This window comes from Lipophrys pholis (genome assembly GCF_963383615.2).
Source record: "Lipophrys pholis genome assembly, chromosome: 9".
NCBI classification, from domain to species: domain Eukaryota; kingdom Metazoa; phylum Chordata; class Actinopteri; order Blenniiformes; family Blenniidae; genus Lipophrys; species Lipophrys pholis.
The window spans coordinates 31,757,756-31,780,693 of NC_137639.1; the positions used below are offsets into that span (position 1 = coordinate 31,757,756).

The 22,938-nt window shown below is 44.8% G+C and overlaps 1 protein-coding gene across 1 annotated transcript in view; it reads right to left on the reverse strand.

Moving 5' to 3' along the window:
• bmper (BMP binding endothelial regulator) overlaps window positions 1-22,938 on the reverse strand; it is a gene marked incomplete at its 5' end in the record, with an annotated part of 36,116 nt that overhangs the window by 7,964 nt on the left and 5,214 nt on the right. Inside the window, 9 exons of the mRNA XM_080471041.1 lie at window positions 1,056-1,160; window positions 1,308-1,442; window positions 1,525-1,634; window positions 2,513-2,612; window positions 3,644-3,726; window positions 4,665-4,755; window positions 6,750-6,832; window positions 10,373-10,472; window positions 22,280-22,365. Coding sequence (XP_080327167.1) covers window positions 1,056-1,160; window positions 1,308-1,442; window positions 1,525-1,634; window positions 2,513-2,612; window positions 3,644-3,726; window positions 4,665-4,755; window positions 6,750-6,832; window positions 10,373-10,472; window positions 22,280-22,365 — 893 coding nt within the window. The remainder of the gene's footprint in view (window positions 1-1,055; window positions 1,161-1,307; window positions 1,443-1,524; window positions 1,635-2,512; window positions 2,613-3,643; window positions 3,727-4,664; window positions 4,756-6,749; window positions 6,833-10,372; window positions 10,473-22,279; window positions 22,366-22,938) is intronic.

Consider the following 22,938-nt stretch of genomic DNA (forward strand, 5'->3'; position numbering starts at 1 on the left):
ATCCAGAGATCTTTTCACAAGCAGCTCCTGGCGGCTGCAGTCAGAAGGTCTCGCTCCACACCGACACCCGACACCAATGTTTTTAAGTCAAACTGTTGGATTTGAGGCAGATTTGTCCATAAATCACATCATCTAGAGGCGTCACGCATGTGTAGTGAAAATGCCAAAGTTAGTCATGGGCCGTAAAGTGTGAGTGTCAGACGTGTCAAACAGACCGAGGACAACTGATAAAGAATGACAAAAACCGGAGGGGAAGAGGTTGAACCACCAGGGTTGCCAGGTCAGAGATAAAACCAGCAACAACAATTCACCAATACCGGAATTCACATTACAACCATACAAAACCATGTACTGCACACTGCTGGTAAAGTCCACCGTCACATCACTGTGTATAATAATAAATACAATAAATACAGAGTGCCAACATTAAGAGCATTTCCCCCAAAACATCCTTCTATATTTACTTACATTTTATTATTGGAGCCAAGCACTCAGAATCTTGTTCGCCAAATCAAATCTGGTAATTCAACATGAATATTTGATGATTCTCTGGATTGTTTTCACAACTATAGAGGATCAAATCAGGTTTTCAAAGGGCTTTAGTTCAACCGGTGGTGTCAAAGCTTGATGTCGACGGACCCAGAAGAATAAAAACGAACTCTGGTTAAAGGCGAAATCAATCTTGTGATCACTGGTAAGACCTGATTCAATGTTATAGACTGGGGGATTGGTTTCTATTGCAGGGGTGGTTGTAAACAGTGTATATACTCCATGTCTGTTTGTTTTTAAATAATTGTTGTTGTCTTCAATGTAGGAGGACTATGGATGGAAAGTAGCTCATGACTAAATCTGGCGCGTTCACACAAAGTGAGTGTCCATTAATGAGCTCGGTCCGCTGGAAATAAACTCATAGAGAAAGAAAGAGATTTAGCTTTAGTACAAAATGAATGTTTTTCTTGTGTGCCAACAGTCATTTTGTCCAAACTCAGCCTTTGATAACAGAAACAAAATGAACAAGAAGCAACACTCGATTGGCCGACGCTCCGGTGGCTCACCGAGGGGCAGCTGCTGATCGGCACACACTGTTTGCTCCGACACTCCACGTTTCCTTTGACGCAGGCGCAGAGCGTGCAGTTCACCGACGACCACATGTCTCCTTCCTGCAGGGAAGAAAAGACACGACAGAGTCAGACCACCATCATCCATCCATCCATCCATCCATCCATCCATCCATCCATCCATCCATCCATCCATCCATCCATCCATCCATCCATCCATCCATCCATCCAGCTTTCTGTCTCTCTCACCCTGTAGATCTTGTTGCGGACTCGGCAGTATTTCACCTCCTCCACCTTCACGTAGGACAGACACTCCTGGCAGCACTGGCTGCCCGAGCAGCTTCCTCCACGGGAGCATCTCCTCTTGCACACCACCGTCGAGTCCTGGGAACAAGAAGGGATCATCATTTTATGTTGCCACGTCTCCGCCGGTCATATGAACCCGTGAGAACAGGCCGTGTGGTACCTTGCAGCTGCAGGTGGTGCAGTTGTCGTGTATGAATGAGGTTCCGTTCTCGTAGACCTCGCTGTGGAACAAACAGCTTCCCAGCGACAGGTCGAACACTTTCCTCTGGCCTGCAGCAGGAGAGACCCAAACAGAAACACAGCAGCGCTTCAGAGGAGGGGAGTAATGGAGTAATGCAGAAAGGTAGGAGTATTCTTTGACGGCAGATGGGGTCATGGTACTACATGTGAAACAAAGGCTTAACTTGAAATGTGAAGGTTCCAGCAATCAACGTGGATATTATAAATTCAAAAACTCAAAGATCTGGTGACATCGTATCGTAGCAGACATTTCGGCAAGTTGTAACTTTCCAAACTGGCAACCGTGGACTTCCTGTTTCAGAAGTTAAACATCCAACAGGAATTCCTGAAGGTTTGTCATAAAAGACTCTCAAATTCATCATCGTGTGCAATTTACTTTGGAAGAAAGATGGATGGCTGCAAATACCACAAACAATAATAACATCAGAGGGAAAATATCTACGTTTTGTTTTATTTTGAAGGTTGAAAAATGATCATTGTCAAAACTGAAACTTTGACAAACATTCACAATGAATGGAATGATTGTCTACAAACACACACACACACACTGACACAGAGAGAGAGAGAGAGAGAGAGAGAGAGAGAGAGAGAGAGAGAGAGAGAGAGAGAGAGAGAGAGACTCCACATAGAAAGGCTGGGAATGTTGTATTTCTATTTCAGTCTCATAACTGTCCTTTTAAAACCTCACTTTTTAAATACGTTCTTAAAAAAAGTGCTATATTATGTCTCATCTCATCCATTAGTTGTTGTGGTTTTGTTTGTTTTATTGACTTGAGGTTTGTGTTTGTCCTGCGAGGGACAGCCGGCCGCTGCAGGACGGACTCGGTCTTTCTTCCAGAGTAACCTGGGATCAGCTCGAGTCCCTGGAGACTCTTCAGGAAAGCTCGACATTGATCGTCCGTTCTTACCGAGACATCGGGGGCAGCAGTGTCCGGGCGGGGTGTGGGTGAGGTGGGAGGGGCAGGAGAGGACGGGGCACACCTCCCTCACGCACAGAGTCCTCGCTCCCTGCAACAAACACACCAACAGCTCCCGTCACTGAAAAACTCCACTGTCAAAATAAAAGCATGTGGTGTGTGTGAAAATAACAAGACAGTAACTGGAGTTTGTCATTTGTCCTCAGTTTCAGTGAGATTAGGGCTCATCGGTCACTGCTGGGATAAAGAAAAGCTCAGCTGAGAGATCAGTGAGGCAGCAGGGGGAACTTCCTGCCTCGTTTCCACGACAACGTTTCAAGTGGAAAGGCATCGACTTTGTGTGACTGTCAAAATAAAACCACCAAGTTGGATTGTTATTACAGTGACTGTCAAAATAAAAGTACCAAGTCCAGGAGAATATGGACTGGGAGTCACAACACCACAGAGGAAACTTTGATCTGATTGTCTCTACTGAGCATGTGCAGAACTACGAGTTACCACAACCGTTGTCAGCAGTAGCAGCGTTTCATCCGTTTACCCGAAGACGTAGCGCGAGGACTTTAGAACAATTCCACTTTGGGAGCCGTTTTCAAAAAGTTGTGTTTTCAGTGACTGCGACACCCGAAATGCTTTCACTTGAAATCGTTGTGATGTAAACAGCCGCTGCATCAAAACGATCTAATGAAGGTGAATCTTTGAAAGCATGACAGCAACAACCTGCAGACGGCGTTGCTCTCTGCACAGTTCAGCTCCTAAACAATAAGAATCAATCTACTATGAATTCTTCTCGTATGGCTGCTGAACTAAAACAAGTCATCGGCGCTTTGGTGAGTCAATAAATCAGCTGTATAAACTCTGTATAAACTCTGTATAAACTCTGTGTAAACTCTGTATAAACTCTGTATAAACTCTGTGTTTCCCAAACAGTCTGCAGGGGTGTCAGCACATTAATGCTGCAGCGTGTTTATAGGCGCACCTGCAGGGTTTGTTTGTTTGGAGGGAGGAGATGAGGAAGGGGGAGCGATGAAGAGGATGTTGTTCCAACAGAAAAGTTGTGACTCCCGGGAGACTCGGGAACAAACTCATTGGCGAGGCAGAGTGGAGGCGAGGGGTTGTACTCACAGTGCAGGTACACCTGAGGCAAGGTTTCCCTTCAGGACTGAACTCCTCCTTCTCTTTGTACAGCCGACCCTCAAAGATACAGCCTGGGGGGAGACGAGGGAGACGGGGACACGGGGGGAGATGAGGGGCCACGAGGGGACACGAGGGAGACAGGGGAGAGACGGGGGAGAGACGAGGGAGACACGTGGGAGACACGAGGGGGGACGAGGGAGACACGGGGGAAAAACGGGGTGAGATGAGGGGAGAAAGGGGAGAGACGAGGGAGATACGGGGGGAGACGAGGGAGAGACGGGGGAGACGAGGGAGAGACAGGGGAGAGACGAGGGAGAGACGGGGGGAGACAAGGGAGAGACGGGGGAGACGAGGGAGAGACAGGGGAGAGACGAGGGAGAGACGGGGGGAGACGAGGGAGAGACGGGGGAGAGACGAGGGAGAGACAGGGGAGAGACAGGGGAGAGACGAGGGAGAGACGGGGAGAGACGAGGGAGAGACGGGGAGAGATGGAGATATGTGGGGAGACAGGGGGGACGAGGGACACGGGGGAGACGAGGGAGAGACGAGGGAGAGACGGGGGAGAGATGGTGGAGACAGGGGAGAGACGTCACACACAGCCGCCCGGTCAACACACCTTCTGCTTCGTCACACTGAGGAAATTCAGGAATACGACCTTCATCAGGAAAACAACATATAACTGAACTATCTCATTTCTCCCCCATCCAGCTGCTGTCAAAACAAGAGCTCACCGCTTCTGTTACTACTCACATAAAATACTACGAAATAAAATAAAATAAAGAGTTCGTACACGTACACTGACGCAGTTTGGAAGTGAAACAAGACATCAGGCAGGTCTTTTTCCCCTAAAAGTGAAAAACAGCTGAAAGAGCTGCAGGTGTTTTCTTATTATTCCAGGACGGAGTGATAACTTTCACTCCTCAAGCCAAACCGTGATGAAAGACAGAGGCTGGTTTTCCAGAGCAGAGTCCAGAGCAGCGCGGCAGCTGAGGGGAATGTTGGCGCTCACCGGGGCAGGTAGGGCAGCACTTCTTGGGGTGGATTTTGGGGTTCCTGCAGTGGACGACACACTGCACCTCCGCCTCTGTGATCACACCTTCCTGTCGAAACCAGGAAGTCAAATATCAAACATGTCTTCCTTCAGGTCCTCACCTTGGCTCCGTCTGCCCATCCCTCTGGTGAAACCACCTTTTTCATTCCTTCTGTTTTTCTATTTATTTCATTTCCATCTGTTTGATTCTTGTCTTCTATTACAACTTTTGTTTGGTTTTGCGTTTCCATACTTTCTCCTACTGAAGAAAATAATCTATTTTCTGATTTCAGTGGTTCTTTCTTTCATTTCCCTTTTTGCTCGATCCAAATCTCATTTTTCATGTTTTCTGCCTCGAATCTCTGGAATCAGACTTTGCTGGTCTCATTCATCCATTAGACCGTCCCTCTATTCATTCATCTTTCTCTTCACCTGTTCATTCAATCCATCATTCATCAAATCATCCAGATGCTGTTTTACAGAGGTTTCCTGTTGAGCGTAGCGATGCCTCCTGAAGCTTTGTGATGATCTTTGATTTCATTTCATGAATTTAAACGTTATATATTCTTAAGCTTCACCATCAACATGTAAATCAACCATCATTCTATAATGCATACATTTCATGTAAAAGTGGGTTAATATATATTTATCTTACACGGTGAACCCTTCTCTGGTACCAGACAACATCTGGATTAAAAACAAAGCCGATCTTAAAAAGGGAACGGGACGTTGTGTTCAATAGAAATCTGACAGCGACGATGTTCAGATTGTTGCTGCCGTCAAATTCAAAACTAGCAACATTTTCTTCACATTAAAAGGTCAAATTTCTCAGATTCAACATTTGACATGTTGTTTATGTTCTATTTGGGAAAACAATGTGAACTTATGAGACCTAAAAATCGCGGCATCGAGTTTCACACACATTTCCATTTTCCACATCTGAAATATTTAGAGTTGCAGATTTGATTCTAAATAATGACTTTATTTAAGGGTGTGCATCCACTTTCACATCCAGAAATGAAGATACAATAATGGGCAATGAAACTCTACCAAAAATATTTGATGTGATAAGATAATAATAAATGACAAACCATTTTCCAGGAAGTGACCATATATGGTCATTTGCACTTTTCGCCTCCCTGTTTATTTAGTATAAGTTTCATGACGATCCAAATAAATATATAATAATTATTTTGAATTAATATATTAATTAAAGTATAAAAGACATTGTGCTTGTATTTGGGTATTTATGTATGATTTTCTTTATTTTTGTTTAAGGTTTGTACTTTAATGTTATTGCAGTTTAAAGTGAAATACCGTCTATTCTTCTCTTCTTCTAGAAGCAGGCGATGCATCACTTTTTATTTCGTGGGCTCAACACTAACCACTAACTGCTCCCAATGGATGGATGAGGCGCCTTGCATGTGTGTGTGTGTGTGTGTGTGTGTGTTTGGTGTGTGAATGGCTGAATGTGACTAACAATGTAAATCTCTTTGGGACGAATCAAGAAGATGAAAAGTACGATAAAGTGAAATCTCTTTACCATTTTTTAACTTCTGATTCAGTTTTTTTTTTTTTTACAAACTGATAATAAACCAAACATTTTCAGTTCATAAAGCCAATAAAGCCAATAAAGCCTTGCTGTGTGGTCGCTATACGCTCGCTGGTTGTTCAGCGCAGGAGGATTTTAGCTCCATCCTGTCAATGTTTGCTATTGTACTTTATGGAAATGTTTTGCTGTTCACTGGTTAGTATTTTTATACGAACTGGATAAAAATGTCAAGCATGACACTCGTGTTTTTATGCACTGAAAAAGAAGGAACTGAATAAGTTAATAAATTAAAGATAAAGAAAAACTAACTGGGGGCTCGTTTACACAGCAAGTGGAGGAGCAGCAGAATACCAACAATAATAATAATCCAAAATAATCACGACAGTTACACACACACACACACACACACACACACACACACACACACACACACACACACACACACACACACACACACACACACACACACACACACACACACACACACACACACACACACACACACACCCTACCTGGCAGCGTCTGCTCATGCAGGGCTTGGTGGAGCTGGTCCAGGACACTGAGCTGTTATATGACCGTCCGTCCAACATGCACCCTGAAGGAGAGACACAAACAGACTATTAATGCAAAACAGACTTCAGTGTACATTTTTATTTTACGTCTTCTGAGGAAATTGAGGCATCTGGTGAACTCGCTTCGCCTGCTTGTTCACCAAAACAATCAGTAAAAAGAACTGCAGTGGTCATAAAAACCTGCTGCGTCTGAGCAGAACAACAAAACCTGCACAGCTGCAGAAACATTGTTCAGCTTCAGCTCGTGGACGCTGATCAGCGCAGACACTTCCAGAGATTTACAGACTGTGGAGCCGGCGCATGGCTGCTTTTTCATGTTTGCAGAGACACCGAGGTCAGTGGAGTTTTGATGCTCAGGAATGTGAGTTTGGGGAAATGGAATTGCTTAGTTTTGTAAAGTTTGTCTGAAAAGTAAAGAAAGAGAACGATCGGCGTGATCAACAACAACACGCCTCTTCAGAGAAGCATATTGAAACTTGAAGTTCCTGCGAGGGACTGAGAACCTCTGCTGCTATGGTTTAGAGGCTGGGGTGTCCTTCTGTGTGGAGTTTGCATGTTCTTCACGTACTCCGGTTTCCTTCCTCAGTACTGCTCATGAGGGTGGGTAGAGATGGAAACACGAGTCCTCCTCTCTGTGTTTGCCCTCTGACAGACGAGTGGCGCGTCCCGGGTTCGTCTGCCTTCACCCTCCGTCAGCCGGGTTCAGCTCCAGGTCCAATGACACAAATAAAACCATAAAAGAAGATGGATGGATGAAGAGCAGACGAAGGCAAAACTCTCAGCAGCAGCAGCGGCAGCGGCAGCAGCAGCAACACTTTGCAGACTTGAAGCATAACTCTAGTGTGACGCCTTCAGATCAGATGTGATATGGTGACGTGAATGTCTGGCTCTTCTGTTCTCGTCTTAAGAAAACAACACTTGAGTGTGACAGCTGCTCGGTAACTCACACTCTCACTGAGCTGCTGTCGACTCGCCGTCCACTCAACTCTAAATGAATAGCCTATTCATTTCATCCCATTTACAGTAAGTGGCCTCAGATCAATGTTCAACTTTCCATACAATGAAACGTGATCACGCACATTGATCTACTTTCCTCTACGTAAACCGAACCCTCCGATACTGTATCAGTGCTGCGGGAGGATGTGCAGGATTTTAGAAGAAAAAGCTCTCAGATGATGTGGGAGGAGACCACAGAGACTCATATCCTGCTCATACGTTCACTAATGCAGACTGATAATGACAACACGTCGTCTGTCCTCCGGCCGGGTTCAGGTGGTTTTATTCTGGTGCTGCCACATAAACTGGGGTTTTGTACCATTACGGGTACGACCCGTAGCGGCACGACCCGTAGTGGTACGACCCGTAGCGGTACGACCCGTAGCGGCACGACCCGTAGTGGTACGACCCGTAGTGGTACGACCCGTAGCGGTACGACCCGCGGTCCATATTCTAGTTTTCTCCTCCAGATCAGTAGTTTAATAGTTGAGACTCTCCCTGATATCATCCGGTTCCTCATCAGTCCACTAGGATGTCAGGTTCTCTCCATTTTCTTCACCTTTATAGTGTTTTGTTCTCTGCACACGTCTGTGTAGTTTCATTACAAAATCAAGCAACAGCGCCCTCCAGTGGCCCGGCAGACTAACTACATCATTGTCTCTGTGTCCGCTGCTGCAGTGGAAACACACCCACTTTTTTTTGTAGAATAGGTGTTGTCAGGTGAAACGTTGTCAGGTGAAACGTTGTCGTGTAAACGTGTCGGCCTCACTTTGGCATCCTTGTCCCATGCAGAAGATTTGATGTCCATTAGTCTCTCATGCAGGTTTTTTTTCACGCAAATAATAAAAAGCAGCAGGAAGTTTTGCCCACTTTAATCAATCACAAATTTGAAGGTATATCAGTGAGAGCAGTATTATTTACTGAAACATATCCTTTCAAATTAACTATATACTGCAGGACTCCGACTGTTACGCATAAGCTGCATGTTTCTGCAATTTGTTTCATGAAAGAAACCTCAACTTTTTTTCAATTTTAAAACATCTTTCAGGCCATTTCATCTGCACTCCTGCTGCGAGTAGAAATACTTTATTTTGGAGTAAAATGTTCCCAATAAGTGGGTGTCACGTCAACTCTGAGTTAATAAAGTGAGAAAACAGTGATATAACATGTAATGTTTGGTGCATTTTCCACTCAGAGGAACAGAGGAGTCTTAAATTTGACCACAGTGGCCTGAAGTTAAACCAGCCGACAGAAAATTGACACGATCCGAAGCGAAGATCCGGGGCTTTCCAAGTCCGAGCCGAGCATGTTCAAACTCTCCTAATGAAGTGCTGCAGACCACAAACAAAAGGAGCTCGGCCCTACTGTGGGCTCCAGCGGAGCTGTTTGTGCTTTTATATTTCCATAACGGCTTCATAAGCACAAAAGGAGTGAGAACAACCTGCAAAGTTTGATTTCTGAGGGCAGCTCTTCTGGGGTTTTTCGTACTTTCAGCACAGGAGTCAGTGAAGATACTGTTCATCCAAATTACTGAATGATTTTCTATGTGAAGAAGAACAGTGAACTATTTTTCAATACAAGAAAAAATAGAAAGAATTTCTGCTAAGCTAAAATGATCACCAAGTATTTTCATCTAGTTTTCTGATAAACAAGGACTTTAGTTTTCACATTTCCACATCTTCAATTGAACAAAATTGCATAATAAAACTAAAAACATGTCAGTAAAAAGTTACAAAACAAGGATGTACTCTTTGGAGCATGCTTTTTTTAAGTGTTGGTGTAGTTTGTATGATCCCTCTATTCATGCTTGGTTCATTTTCCTCCCACAGTCCGAAGATAAGCTTCTTTGTTAGTTAACAACTTTAAACCCTTCATAAGTATCAGTATGTGTGATTATGTTGAATTTGCAACCTGTTTTCTGCCTAATGTCTATTAAAAATCAACAACCCATTCACATATGTTACGAAATCATCTTGTTAAGGACTCACAGACTATTTTGGTGCTGCTTTCTTCTTGTAAACAAAGCCAGAGCATGCTCAGTCAGACCACAGGGAGCCTCGGCTCAGGTTCAGAGACACTCACTTTGTTTAAAATGACACAAATTTCAACGCCGAAGCATCTCACAGCAAATCCAGATAACATGTGAACAATAAAACCAGACAAGTGCAGATAGTATGACTGTATGGTGCAGATATAGAGGAAGATGAGGATGTTCAGAGGAAGATCGAGGAGTTTGAGGCTCATAAAAGTAGCTGCATCTCTGTTGCTTGTAAACCCAGCGGTGAACCTCACCAGCAGCCACGCCGTCTCCACGCGCCGCAGCCGTGCCTGTACAGGAAGTGAATGATACAGCTTTCCTGCGGCCGCTCACATAGTTTGGATCCAGCGCGGCAGAGCCGTCCCTGAAGGGTCTGCATCAGTGGAAACACTCCAAGTTTCTCTAATTCTAATCAGCTGCAGGTACAACCCCACAGTAAAACTCTCCTTCTTCATTACAGTCCACGTCTGGTGGACTGAACCTGAGAAGCAAACACCGGTGACCTCTGACCCCGGGCCATCACTCTCACCTTTGCACCTCTCGCAGCAAGCTCCAGTTTGTTTCACCACCAGGGCACAATCTTCAGACACCTGAGGACATTTCTCCTGCTTACAGTCCGCTTTACCGTCCTGAGAGAGAGAGAGAGAGAGAGAGAAAAGAAAGAGATCCATCAGTGTCATAAAGGAGCCACATTCAGCCCAATTTTATCTTGAGTGGGTCGGACCGGAAGAATAGTGGGATAATAACCTTTAAATTAATCTCTAAAGTTGTTCTTTACTGTGGTTCAGAGGATACGTGATGAAAATGTCAATATTTCCAATGTCATTACTTCAGAAAATGACAACAATCTTGAGGAAATTTTAACGAAACAAATGGTGCAACACACAGTGAGACTTGTCCTGTAACTCTCCAGGTACTCCTGTTTCCTCACATAGTCCAGACAACAGGCCAGGGATCATGTTGGTGTGACAAAATACAGGAAAACAGTGGTGCAGTGCCCTCACTCTCCCATGTAATAAAGCCATTTGATTCTATCATTTCTATTCTACATTGCAATAAATGAAGCTCAGCAAAAACCTATACAACAGCCAGAGAGAGACTTGCTATGCAAATACAGTACTTTGTTTTTAAACACACTTTTGCAGATCTGTCAGTTTCTCCTTAAGCATTGATTCCTATGTAAATACTGAGAAAAATCCATATTTGAGAAATTAAACGATCCCTTTTCATCGCCTCTGCAACCAACATCCTCGCAGGTTGGAAGGTTCAGAATCCAAAGCGACTCAGTCTTCACAGTTTAGCTGTGAGTTTTCACACCGACTCAGCGATCAGAACCTCCGTCATCAACCGCTGGCAACGGTTTAATTCGCTCCACCTTCACACCCAGCTTTTATTGCTGATTTTATCCACATGCTGCAGGTTTTATTTTACACACTGAGGGTTCATTAAGCGAGGCTGGCAGGTCCCGCAGCCGGCCGCTCCAACGACGACCGATCAAAGCTGGCAGAAAATAAATCGGGCTGGTTTAATATGGCCGCCGTGATCCAACTCAACCCAAACCACACTGAGGGCAGATGATGTCATGACAGAGGAGGAGGAGGAGAGACAGAAAGAAGGGACAGAGGGAGGAGAAGAAATATAAAGAACAGAGAAGGACAGAAATTTAATTGAGTAAAGAAATTAGGATTTCTGTAAAAAGACAGTTTTATTCCATTATAATGGGGGGATGGAGGGATGGATGTATAAATGAATAGATGGAGGGATGGATGTATAAATGAATAGATGGAGGGATGGATGGGAAAAACTACACAAAAAGTTTTCAGGTCCTCCATAAATAAATAATGACTTAAACTCAAAGAATGAAAAAAGAGGACAATGGAGATAAAACCCAGAGAGATAAGAACTGAACAGAACCTTCTCATCAGTCATAAAGAAGTTAAAATGATCCTCCAGTTGAATAAACAGGAAGATTCAACAACAAAAAAATCTATGAAGCAAAGTTACTGCGACTTCCCTGAGAATCAGCGTTGTGATAAAGATGGTCACTACTAAGCTGAGGTTTGTGCTGTCACCCTTATTAAACACTATTCAACATAAATATAAAAAAAAGTCAGTATTTCTTGTTACGTTCAGCTTCTAAAAACCAACAAAAGATGAAAACACCTAAGGAAGGTGAATATTTAACATGAACTGTGCTTCAGCTCCTGTTGAGCCTCCAAGGTCATGTCCTTCGCTCGGCCCTGTTGTCCATTAGCACACAGTGGTGTTAGTACATGTCGCCCCCCCCCCCCCGCTGCCGCCCCCCTCCTTGTCTCGGGGTCAAAGGTCACAGCGGGTCACCACGCCTTATAAACACTCAACATACCACCGCGGCACCAGGCCTGGTTGACCGGACGACTGTCTGCTGCCCCCCCCCCCCAGAGAAAGTCAGCGGCGAGGAGACACCAGCATTTCCTCTCAAACTGAATCACTTTGTGTACAATTTGTTTACATCTGTGCCCTTTTTAAATCCAATCACTTCAACTGGGTTCTTTTCTAACCTGATTAGTGATGTCTAAGGTCAGCCACAGTGAAAGTATTGACCAGAACCACGTGAATGTTCACTGCTCAGCGGCATGCAGTCGCCTCCAATGCGCCGTTTATATAAGAATCATGCAGGAAATTACAGATTCGAACTGCTTGAGAACGGATTATAAAACAGCCGTCACGTGTCAGCTTGTTAATGTTAATTCAAATCAAGTGTAAGTCATTGAGAAGGTGATTTAAATGCTGATCCGTCGCAGGAATTGTGCTTGAATTAAGCAAACCAAACTACAGGAGTATCCCTCGAGCACCAAAATAGACTCAAACCGTAAAGACGTGTTTATTTACTTTCCAGTAATAATTCCTAAATCTTTGGAAGTTAATGAAGCTGTGTGGTTTTTACTGCTCACCTCCACACTGTTTAGAAACTGCAACACAACCGCCTCCATTAGTGTGATAATGAAACGTCTCATGACCGCAGAGAAACATAAGAGATAAATGGATTAACTCTTTTACTGACAGGATAATGGCATTTTTACTTCTCATAAATATAACCCCTCCATTGTTTATCATACAAAGAAGATTTTAAAACTACTGCGTACACAAGATTCTCAGTCCTTTTAAAACCACGCAGTAATACTGAAGAGTCAGATGTTAAAAGTGGAGATTATTTAGGAAAAACAAGCAGAAGCACCGACTCGCTGCTCATGTTTTGGCAATTTAGCGTCCATAAAATCTGAATAAATCCCCGCTTCTTTGGTACGAAAGGGTTAATAAAGGACCAATCTGTGTCTTAATTAGGTTGTTTTACCACTAGGAGGCGACAACGTTCATAGTTCTCCTCATTCACTTGTTCTCATCACCACTCAGATCCTGTCTTTTTCTTTTTATCTTTAACATTATCTATTCATGTCTCTCCAGGTTCATCCTCTGCTCTGTACTTCTTCACCACTCCATCCATCAGCGTCAGATCCTCCGTCTCCATCCCTCCTCTTTCTGTTCATCTTTCACGGTGAGGGATGGAGGGATCAGGTGATCACAGCAGACCTCCACTTAAATTCTCACTTAAGCCCTTCGGACCCCCCCCCCCCCCCCCCCCCCCCCCCGACTTCTCAAACCTCAACACCCTTTGCAACTGTGACCTTTCAACTTTCACCCTTCCTCCAAAACATACAGGTCGCGACCTCTGGGCGAAGAGCAGGAGCCGCAGGAGCCGCAGGAGCCGCAGGAGCTTAGGGGACGAGACGGGCGCAGAAAGACGCCGGTGGGAACCGGGTCTCCACAACAAGTGGACTTTCCTCACTTGAATGATTCTACTCAGAACGATATTAGAAATATGATATTGTCACATGTTTAAACCTTTTGCTGGTTTCTCTATTGTCATCACGGATCTTGTTTCCTCTTTAGTTCTTCCAGCTAGAAAATTAAATACATTCCTGCAATCACATCTCAATCACACATCAGTTTATAGAGTGTAAATGTATGACAGTGTCATCTGATGTGAAAAGTAGCGACAGATTCTGCACTTAAACCCTAATCTGACTCGTTATTATTGCAGTTATTGAGAAATATTATGAACAGAACATAAGAACCAACAGGACAGCAGAACAGAAACATAAAGGACGCTTGTCAGAGAGGCTTGCAAAGGAGCCTCGTCGAATAATTAAACATAAACATTTATTTTAATACATTTACTTTTATTTCTCTTTCGAAATCAAGACATAAGTGGAAACAGTGAAAAACTCATTTTATAGCTTCACTATTCTCATCTGGTCTCATGCATCATATGAAGAAGATTCTCTCCTCCTGGAACTTTAAGTTCAATCAAATCATAAGATCATAAGTTTATGAAGACAGAAGCTGAAAAGCTAAAAGCAGCACAATGGAACTGAAAGTATTATAAAGACATAAATTTAGCAGTAAAACTGCCAGCGAAATGACATTTTGGCTTCAATGATCCTGATACAATAAAATGTATAAAAACGCTCGTAAAAACAACCAAAAGAAGAAGAAACGTCAGATAGACGTACAATATTCCTATATTTAATCTGCCATCAGCCGGGGTGGACTCACTCCGTTATAATATGTTTACAGAGAAAATGACTACATGGACTTTTACCATCATGTGATTTGTGTCTTGAACTTTAACGATATCGTGGAACAGAAAACGGACCCGGCTGAGAATTAAAACAAAAGAGGAAATCATGGGACAGAAAAATCTCTCTAATCCTAATCTAATTCACACCTACAGCAATTCAGAGGCAGTAATAAGCATCACCTTGAGAAGGAACCAGAGGAAACCTGGGAGAACATGCAAACTCCAGACAGTAAGAAGATCCAGAATCAAACCTGCTCACCACCACTCCACCAATCAATCTCACAGTCTGATCAAACATCCTGAAGCATCGCTGCCGATTGTTGATCGGTTAATCAATCGTTGTCTTGAAGAGCAGAAAGGAAAGTTTTTATCTTAAATTATGTCTAATTCGTCTACTTCTGTGTCCACTTTACCAACGCAGCCAAAACATCACGGGACAAACATTTACACGCCTATTAAGAGCAATGGAGTCAAAAAAGGAAATTGATGTGCATGTATTTATACTGTGGGAGGAAATCATTAGAATAGAATCCCTGAAATTCCCAGGAAGAACATGCAAACTCCACACGCAAAAGTCCCAGAATTAAAGAGGGAATATTCTTAGTGTGTGTCCAGAGGAACAACTAGTTTGTAACACAGTGAGAGATTGTTTTCTCCAGAAAATGTTCCATCGTTGTTCATTTTGATCGATAACTACGAAGCTGCGTGAAGATAAGAGAGATGAAGGAGGCGCTGTTGGTTCAGTGTTATCAGGTAAAGCTCCCGTATTGATCTGCTACCGGCCGAGTTGAGACGCCGACAGGAGGCGACCTTTGACCCCCGCCTCAGATCGACCTCTGCTACCGAGTGGAGTCGTCGTCACACCACTTCCACACGGAGCTGGAATGTTTGTTGAACAAGTGAACGGCTGCAGATCCGGACGCCAGCGGCTCCTCTGAAACCCTCGGAGTGAAGGAGGTTTGTTCTGCTGTTGAACTCGTTTACGCTCGTTTACACTCGTTTACACTCGTTTACGCTCGTTTACACTCGTTTACACTCGTTTACATCAAAACCATTTCAAGAGAAAATGGAGAACTTTGTGCTGAACTGGTGAAGTTTTCTCTCATTAAGCTCATCTGAGCTCAATGAATCAGTTTCAGCACTGATGAATCAGTGAAATGATCCCAGAAACACTACGAACACACAAAGAATCGTCTCTAAAGGAAACTGGACTGAGAAATGTGGAAATATCTTCAGTCTTCATCAGTCAAGTAATGTTTTCCAAACTATTTTCTTATTTTGAATGAACACAAAACCCAAAAACAAAGTAACTAAAAATAGTATTCATGTACAAACTTCCAGTAACCTCTACAACACACGTCTGACTAAAACCCCCAAATACCTTTTAAGTCCTAATTCAAACATTGAAGCTGAAAATGATCACATGCTGTTAAAGAAGCAGATTTGCTTGGATGACAGAGAGAAAGTAACCCCGACAGGGAGAGGAGGAGCAGATTGGAGGGGCGGAGGAAGGGACGAGGAGTCGATGACAGCATGGAAAAAGACATGGAGATGGACAGACAGATAGACGGAGACGATGAAGAGCGTGACTGAGAAGGACCGACTCCCTCTGAGATAACGAGTCATCATGGCGACCCGCCTGTCACTCAGTCTGTCAGCCACATCCACTCCTGCCATTACAGCCCGGCCTCACAATGGACCTTCTGTGTGTGTGTGTGTGTGTGTGTGTGTGTGTGTGTGTGTGTGTGTGTGTGTCTCCATACCCACGGGGCCATGAGCAGGTACCCCCCCCCCCCCCCCCCCCCCCCACCGAATGGCTCCTCAAACCCCCCAGAGAGAAGCGCAGCAACAACACGACTCTTTCCTGAAGCATGTGGAAGTCGTGCACAAGTGAAGCTGATCGTTGTCTGAACATTAAAAAAAAAAATAGATTTTCGACCTGCTGGGTGAGGAAATCCTTCCACATCAAATAGAACACAGAAATGCAAAGTTGCAAAACATCAGAAAATAATCAACCCACAATTTGCAAAACTGAAATATTTCTCCATCAAGAACCATTGAAACATCAATTTTCAGAGCATCATAGACATTATCAGAAAAACCTACATTTGGTCACATGTCACAGAAATATGTCTTAGTTTCACTTTGTGTCTTTTAGCCATTTATTATCTGTTTTATTTTTATTTATTTGGGTCTGAAACACAGAGAGGAACCAAAAGTAAAGACCATCATCATCATCATCATCATATCTGATATCAGTTTTGGCCACAAAGCAAAGAAACCTGCCTCATTGAGCTAAAAACTTTTTAATAGATAAACAAAGGCCAAATTCAATAAAGCCTTCGTCCTGAGTGTATGTACGTTTATTACTGGGTAGTGTGTGTGTGTGTGCGGTGTGCAGTGTGTGTGTGTGTGCGGTGTGCAGTGTGTGTGCGTGGTGTGCAGTGTGTGTGCGTGGTGTGCAGTGTTGTGCGCGGTGTGCTGTGTGTGTGCAGTGTGTGTGCTGTGTGTGCAGTGTGTGTGCGTGGTGTGCAGTGTTGTGCGCGGTGTGCTGTGTGTGCGCGGTGTGCTGTGTGTGTGCAGTGTGTGTGCGCGGTGTGCAGTGTGTGTGCGTGGTGTGCAGTGTGTGCGCGGTGTGCTGTGTGTGTGCAGTGTGTGTGCGTGGTGTGCAGTGTGTGCGCAGTGTGCTGTGTGTGTGCAGTGTGTGTGCGCGGTGTGCAGTGTGTGTGCAGTGTGTGTGCGCGGTGTGCAGTGTGTGCGCGGTGTGCTGTGTGTGTGCAGTGTGTGCGCGGTGTGCTGTGTGTGTGCAGTGTGTGTGCGTGGTGTGCAGTGTGTGCGCAGTGTGCTGTGTGTGTGCAGTCTGTGTGCGCGGTGTGCAGTGTGTGTGCAGTGTGTGTGCGCGGTGTGCAGTGTGTGCGCGGTGTGCTGTGTGTGTGCAGTGTGTGCGCGGTGTGCTGTGTGTGTGCAGTGTGTGTGCGCGGTGTGCAGTGTGTGTGCAGTGTGTGTGCGCGGTGTGCAGTGTGTGTGTGCGGTGTGCAGTGTGTGTGTGCGGTGTGCAGTGTGTGTGCGTGGTGTGCAGTGTGTGCGCAGTGTGCTGTGTGTGTGCAGTGTGTGTGCGCGGTGTGCTGTGTGTGTGCAGTGTGTGCGCGGTGTGCAGTGTGTGTGCAGTGTGTGTGCGCGGTGTGCAGTGTGTGTGTGTGCGGTGTGCAGTGTGTGTGTGCGGTGTGCAGTGTGTGCGCGGTGTGCAGTGTGTGTGTGGTGTGCAGTGTGTGTGTGCGGTGTGCAGTGTGTGTGTGGTGTGCAGTGTGTGTGTGTGGTGTGCAGTGTGTGTGTGCGGTGTGCAGTGTGTGTGTGCGGTGTGCAGTGTGTGTGTGCGGTGTGCAGTGTGTGTGTGGTGTGCAGTGTGTGTGCGGTGTGCAGTGTGTGTGCGGTGTGCAGTGTGTGTGCGGTGTGCAGTGTGTGTGTGCGGTGTGCAGTGTGTGTGTGCGGTGTGCAGTGTGTGTGCGGTGTGCAGTGTGTGTGCGGTGTGCAGTGTGTGTGCGGTGTGCAGTGTGTGTGCGGTGTGCAGTGTGTGTGCAGTGTGTGTGTGGTGTGCAGTGTGTGTGCGGTGTGCAGTGTGTGTGCGGTGTGCAGTGTGTGTGCGGTGTGCAGTGTGTGTGCAGTGTGTGTGCGGTGTGCAGTGTGTGTGCAGTGTGTGTGTGGTGTGCAGTGTGTGTGGGGGGTTAAAGCAGAGATGAAAGGGCAGCCATTGCCTGCTGATGACTGATAGCATTGAGCAGAGCTTTGGCTGATGTCGGCCTGATAAGACAGAGGACGGCTCAGTCCGGCCGGCGGAGCCTCGCTGCAGCCAATCAGGAGCCAGAGACACCAGCAGACACCAGCGAGCTGCAATGTGTGTTTGAAACAATCTTTCTGACACTCGAGCCGCCTCGTGTGTTCACATTCACTCGCCTTCCACATCATGGTGCACTAATTTCCTGCTGTTATGAGGCAGAATGATGGGATGTTTGTTTAGAACACGATGATCACAAGGAAACCAGCGAGGCTGCGTCTTGTGACCTTTTGTTGATTTGATGAAAGTCGAGTCAATCCAAGCTGACATTCTAGGTAATCTGCTTTTAATCTTTCAATTTCAGGTTGAATATCGGTGTGATGGGAAGAGTAATCCATAACATCCGAGGTCAGTAAACCTGCTCGGACCATATTTGAACCTTTATTTAATGAATACGTCAAATGTGGTTTATGTACAACGTTTTAAATGGATTCCTGAATGCAGGCAGGCGTTAGGCCCGGTCTTGTGTCCGTTTCCATGACAACGCTGCTTGAAGCCACGAAAAACACCACTTTTTGAAAACTTTTCAAAATCGCTCCATCTCCGTCTCCGTGTAGACGGGGGGGAACGGTGCTGAAGAGCATCACAAAAACAAACAGCACCCACTAGTGGCCCAACGTGAAAACTACATTGTTTTCAGTGTTTCTGTCATTTTCAAAACGTTGCCGTGGAAACGCAGAACTTTTCTTAAACGAAAATGCAAAAACAATATGTTTTCACTTGAACCACTGTGGTGTAAATGTACGGAAGAGTTTTAGGGCCGCTGAAGAAAAAAAAAAATTCGGAGGCTAAAATAAAAAATAAAAAAAACCTTCGTGGCCTCAGAAAAAGTCGAAAATCAAAGTCAAGATTTTTTTTTTTCACGGAGAGACGTCTATCCATCCCTCATCACCGTAGATGTGAATTCACATTAAATCACTTAATTCTGACTCTATCAGGTTGCTCACTGCTGATGGACGCGTGATTTTATACAGGATTTCCTTGATCAATAAGAACATTTAAATCAGCAGCCGAGGATCCGTGTCTTTGTCCTTCGTACTCGACGAAGTTCCGTGACGGAACCAGGCAGCAGGCTGCTCTGTCTCTTCTGGTCCTGGTTCTGATGATAACTGACTGTGTTCCTCTACAGAACCAGGCAGCAGGCTGCTCCGTCTCTTCTGGTCCTGGTTCTGGTTCTGATGATAACTGACCGTGTTTATGAGCTCCATTCTGTCCTGAAGCATCTTTTCATCACTTCATTAAACCGCCTGATGCATCAGGAGGAAACAGTCACACCGCTGACTTGTGGACGGACCGACTTTTTTTCCCACCGTGAAAAAAAAAAAAAATCTCGACTTTGATTTTCGACTTTTTCTGAGGCCACGGAGTTTGTTTTTTTTTTGCCTCCGAATTATTTTTTTTCTTCAGTGGCCCTAAAACTCTTCCGTAGTAAACGAGCTCAGCTCATGTAAGATAAAGTTGCTTGAATGTATTTGTGTTTGCAGGTTGTTGTTTTTATTAAAACGTGGTGTCAGAGGGGTTCCTTCTCTTGCTGCAGATTCATGGTCATTTGTCCAGTTCCTGGGTTGTAGTTGTGTTTAAAATAGGATCTTCTGCAGTCGTCAGTCTTAATGTCGGTTTTTCTGTGAAATTGGTGCTGAAACTAAAACTGACACGTTATTGAAAGAAGGCTTGTGAGCATGAAAGCACTAGTGGAGTGCAGTGATCAGATGTTTATTTGCTATAGAACACCTATAAGCTCAGTGATTGTTGTGTTAATGCTGACTTTGTTATTTGACAGTCTTGCTGAAGGTCACCACACTGCAGGTGATCAGTTGATTCAGAGCTGCTCCTCCTGCATGATAATGGTGAGCTGCAGGCTTGATAAAGTCTCAGCTCCATTTATAATGTCACTAACATTTAGTCATAGATTTAAAAACAAACACTGAACATCAACCTCACATCGTTTGTAAAACTCGGTTTGTGAAAATTCCTTTTTTAATTGATTCAGTTTAGTGTGAAGATAGACGTGTGGAGTCGCTCTGAGGCCAGTCACTCCTATTGGTCCCGTCTTTCTGCTCGGCGGTTGCAGTTTTCCAAACTTTGGAAGGAATTGCAAGCTTTTCATTATATTCGAGCTCTAATCCCAGTCGCCAAGCAAATTTACATTGAGTTTGAAAATCTGAAAATGACTGTTTGCACTTGAAACAGATGTAGTGGGACTTTTTAAAAATGTTTTTTGTGGAATTAAGGAACAATTTTCCTGGTTAAATGAAGGCCTATCGTACAGAATGCATCATTTCTAGAAGCCAAAAGCTTCAGCCGTTGGCCATTAGATATCCTACTTCACAGTGCCTATTGGAGAGGCTCAATACACCACCTTGTGGTGAGCATTAGTATTGCACGACTGAACTCAGTTCACAATATGAATAACTTTGGCAGATGTACGAATATCATATCTCAAAGTTGTGTTTGGGGTCAAATCCTGACTGATTTCTGGAAGATCATTTTTGTTACATGGATTAGTATTTGGTATTTCGTGTCTGTTGGTCTGCCTGAAGGTAAATTCACTCATTACCCTCAGCTTACTTATTTCATACAGAAATAAAGAAAGAGGAAGCTGCAAGACGTGTTACAACAAAGCATCTCATAAGACAAAGTGCAATGGGGCAGTCGTGTGGAGTTTGATGAGAGTTTTCTCTGTGTACTTCAGTGTCATGTTAGGTTATTTAACGCTGCCTTGTGTTTTTATCGTCAGGCTTTGTGTTCGCCTTGTCATGAGATGGTTGAGGGCACCCCGCGGTTAACACAATGGGAGCTCCTTCTGGCCTTAATGGAGATAAAACAGGTATAACAGATGGATGTATGACATTAGACAGTCTCCATTAGGTGGACGGTTGATGATGACTGGACAGAATTAACCTCAGAACTTTGTTCTGATTGGCTCGACTGAGCATGTGCAGAAGAACTAGTTACTACGGCGGTGGTGTGCATCAGCAGTGGGAGTGCTTCTGCCGTCTACACAGTGAAGGGAGTCGGAGAGTTTTCAAAAAGTTCCACCCTGGGAGCTGTTTTCAAAAAGTTGCATTTCCAGACACTTTTCCATTTCCTGTTGGAAACCAGGGCCTCAGTTACAATCTGATTTTATGAAACTAATCAGACTGTGACAGTTTTCAGAATTGATTTTTGCACTGCGTGCTAAACAGAAAAAGGCAAGTTGTTGTACATTAATCCAGGAGGAAGTACAGTTTATACAGTATGTGTCAAGGATGTAGACCAACACACATCTCAACAGAGACCTGAGCACACAAAACACACCCTCAGGTTCACACCTAGACGTTTCCCACAGAGTAAACTCTGGTCACGTGACGCCTTTAAAACACCAAACCTTCTCTTTCTGCCAACATCAAGTCAGTGACACAGAAAAACCTCGTCGGCCCATTTTCATCCCCTAAAACAAAGAGCTGCACAGCAGTAGAGAGCTGGAGGTGGAGAGGGTGGGGGTCAGGGGTCAAAGTGCACATGTTCCAGGAAAGAGTTGTCCCCTAATGTTTTGTAGGCTGGTTTTAACAGCCGGGACGAGCCAGGACAGCGTGACGACAGGCATGTCTGTCCAAACAAACAATCCCCCATTTCATGTTGCACAGCGAGCCTGCTGGAGTAACTGTCATAGTGTTTTCCTGCATTTGCAAAAACCCTCCACGCGCAACAAATTGTTTCCTAAAGAGAGCGATATCGAGACGTACCTGGTGCTATCGTCAGTTTTAGAAGTGGCTTCCAGCTCAAACAGCAACTCGAGTTTACCAAACAATCCACAACACACATCTGACAAAACATCCCACCAGAGTCCTGCGGCTGCGAGACAAATGTTTCACCACTGTCAGATCAGAAACGCCACACAAAGGTCCATAATCAGCCTGACGAATAAAACTAGAAGTCCTTATAAACAGGTCGCTTCATTCAGAACAAAAGGAAAAGCCAGCAGAGAAACATGAACTTCTTACCAGGCAGACGCAGGTGATGCAGGGGTTGTCGGTGATGTTGGGGATGTGGAGCACCTCCCCTTCGTTCTCGCAGCTGGCCTCGGTACCTGCAGGGGGAGGGGACATTCTGAGAATCGGGTTTGTGTCGTCCCATCGGGACCAGTACCGGGTCCAGTCTGGACCTCCAGTGTTGTGGAGCCACGTTGGAATTGTGGCTGAAGCAGGAAGGTTCATCTGAGTAGAATCCAGCCTCCTCTGTGTGACTTGTGTGATGAGGTCTTGTAAAGGGGAGCAGCTGTACAGTCACCTCCATTCTAACAAAGCCTTTAATAACACAACATGAACTCAATAGATGAAGACTTCTGCAGGTTTCTACTGAACATACAGGCGAACCAGCCACTCTTTAAATACACATTCCAGAGACTTTCTGAAGAGTTTCTGTCTGTTTTACTCCCTTCAGGTAAAAGCAGTGACACCCAAACCCAGGTCTTAAAAACCTGAGTTTGTTAGGAGTGCAAATGTAATCCGAACCAAGGACAGGAAATGACCCCAAACACATGGGTTTATGGGTAGGAGCAGGCAGATGTCAGCATCCCAGGAGCCCACAGGTCCTCCTGCTTGGAAAGTAACCTGATGTTCAGATGCTGGTTCGAGCATCAGGTCTGTTGTGAGATACACTT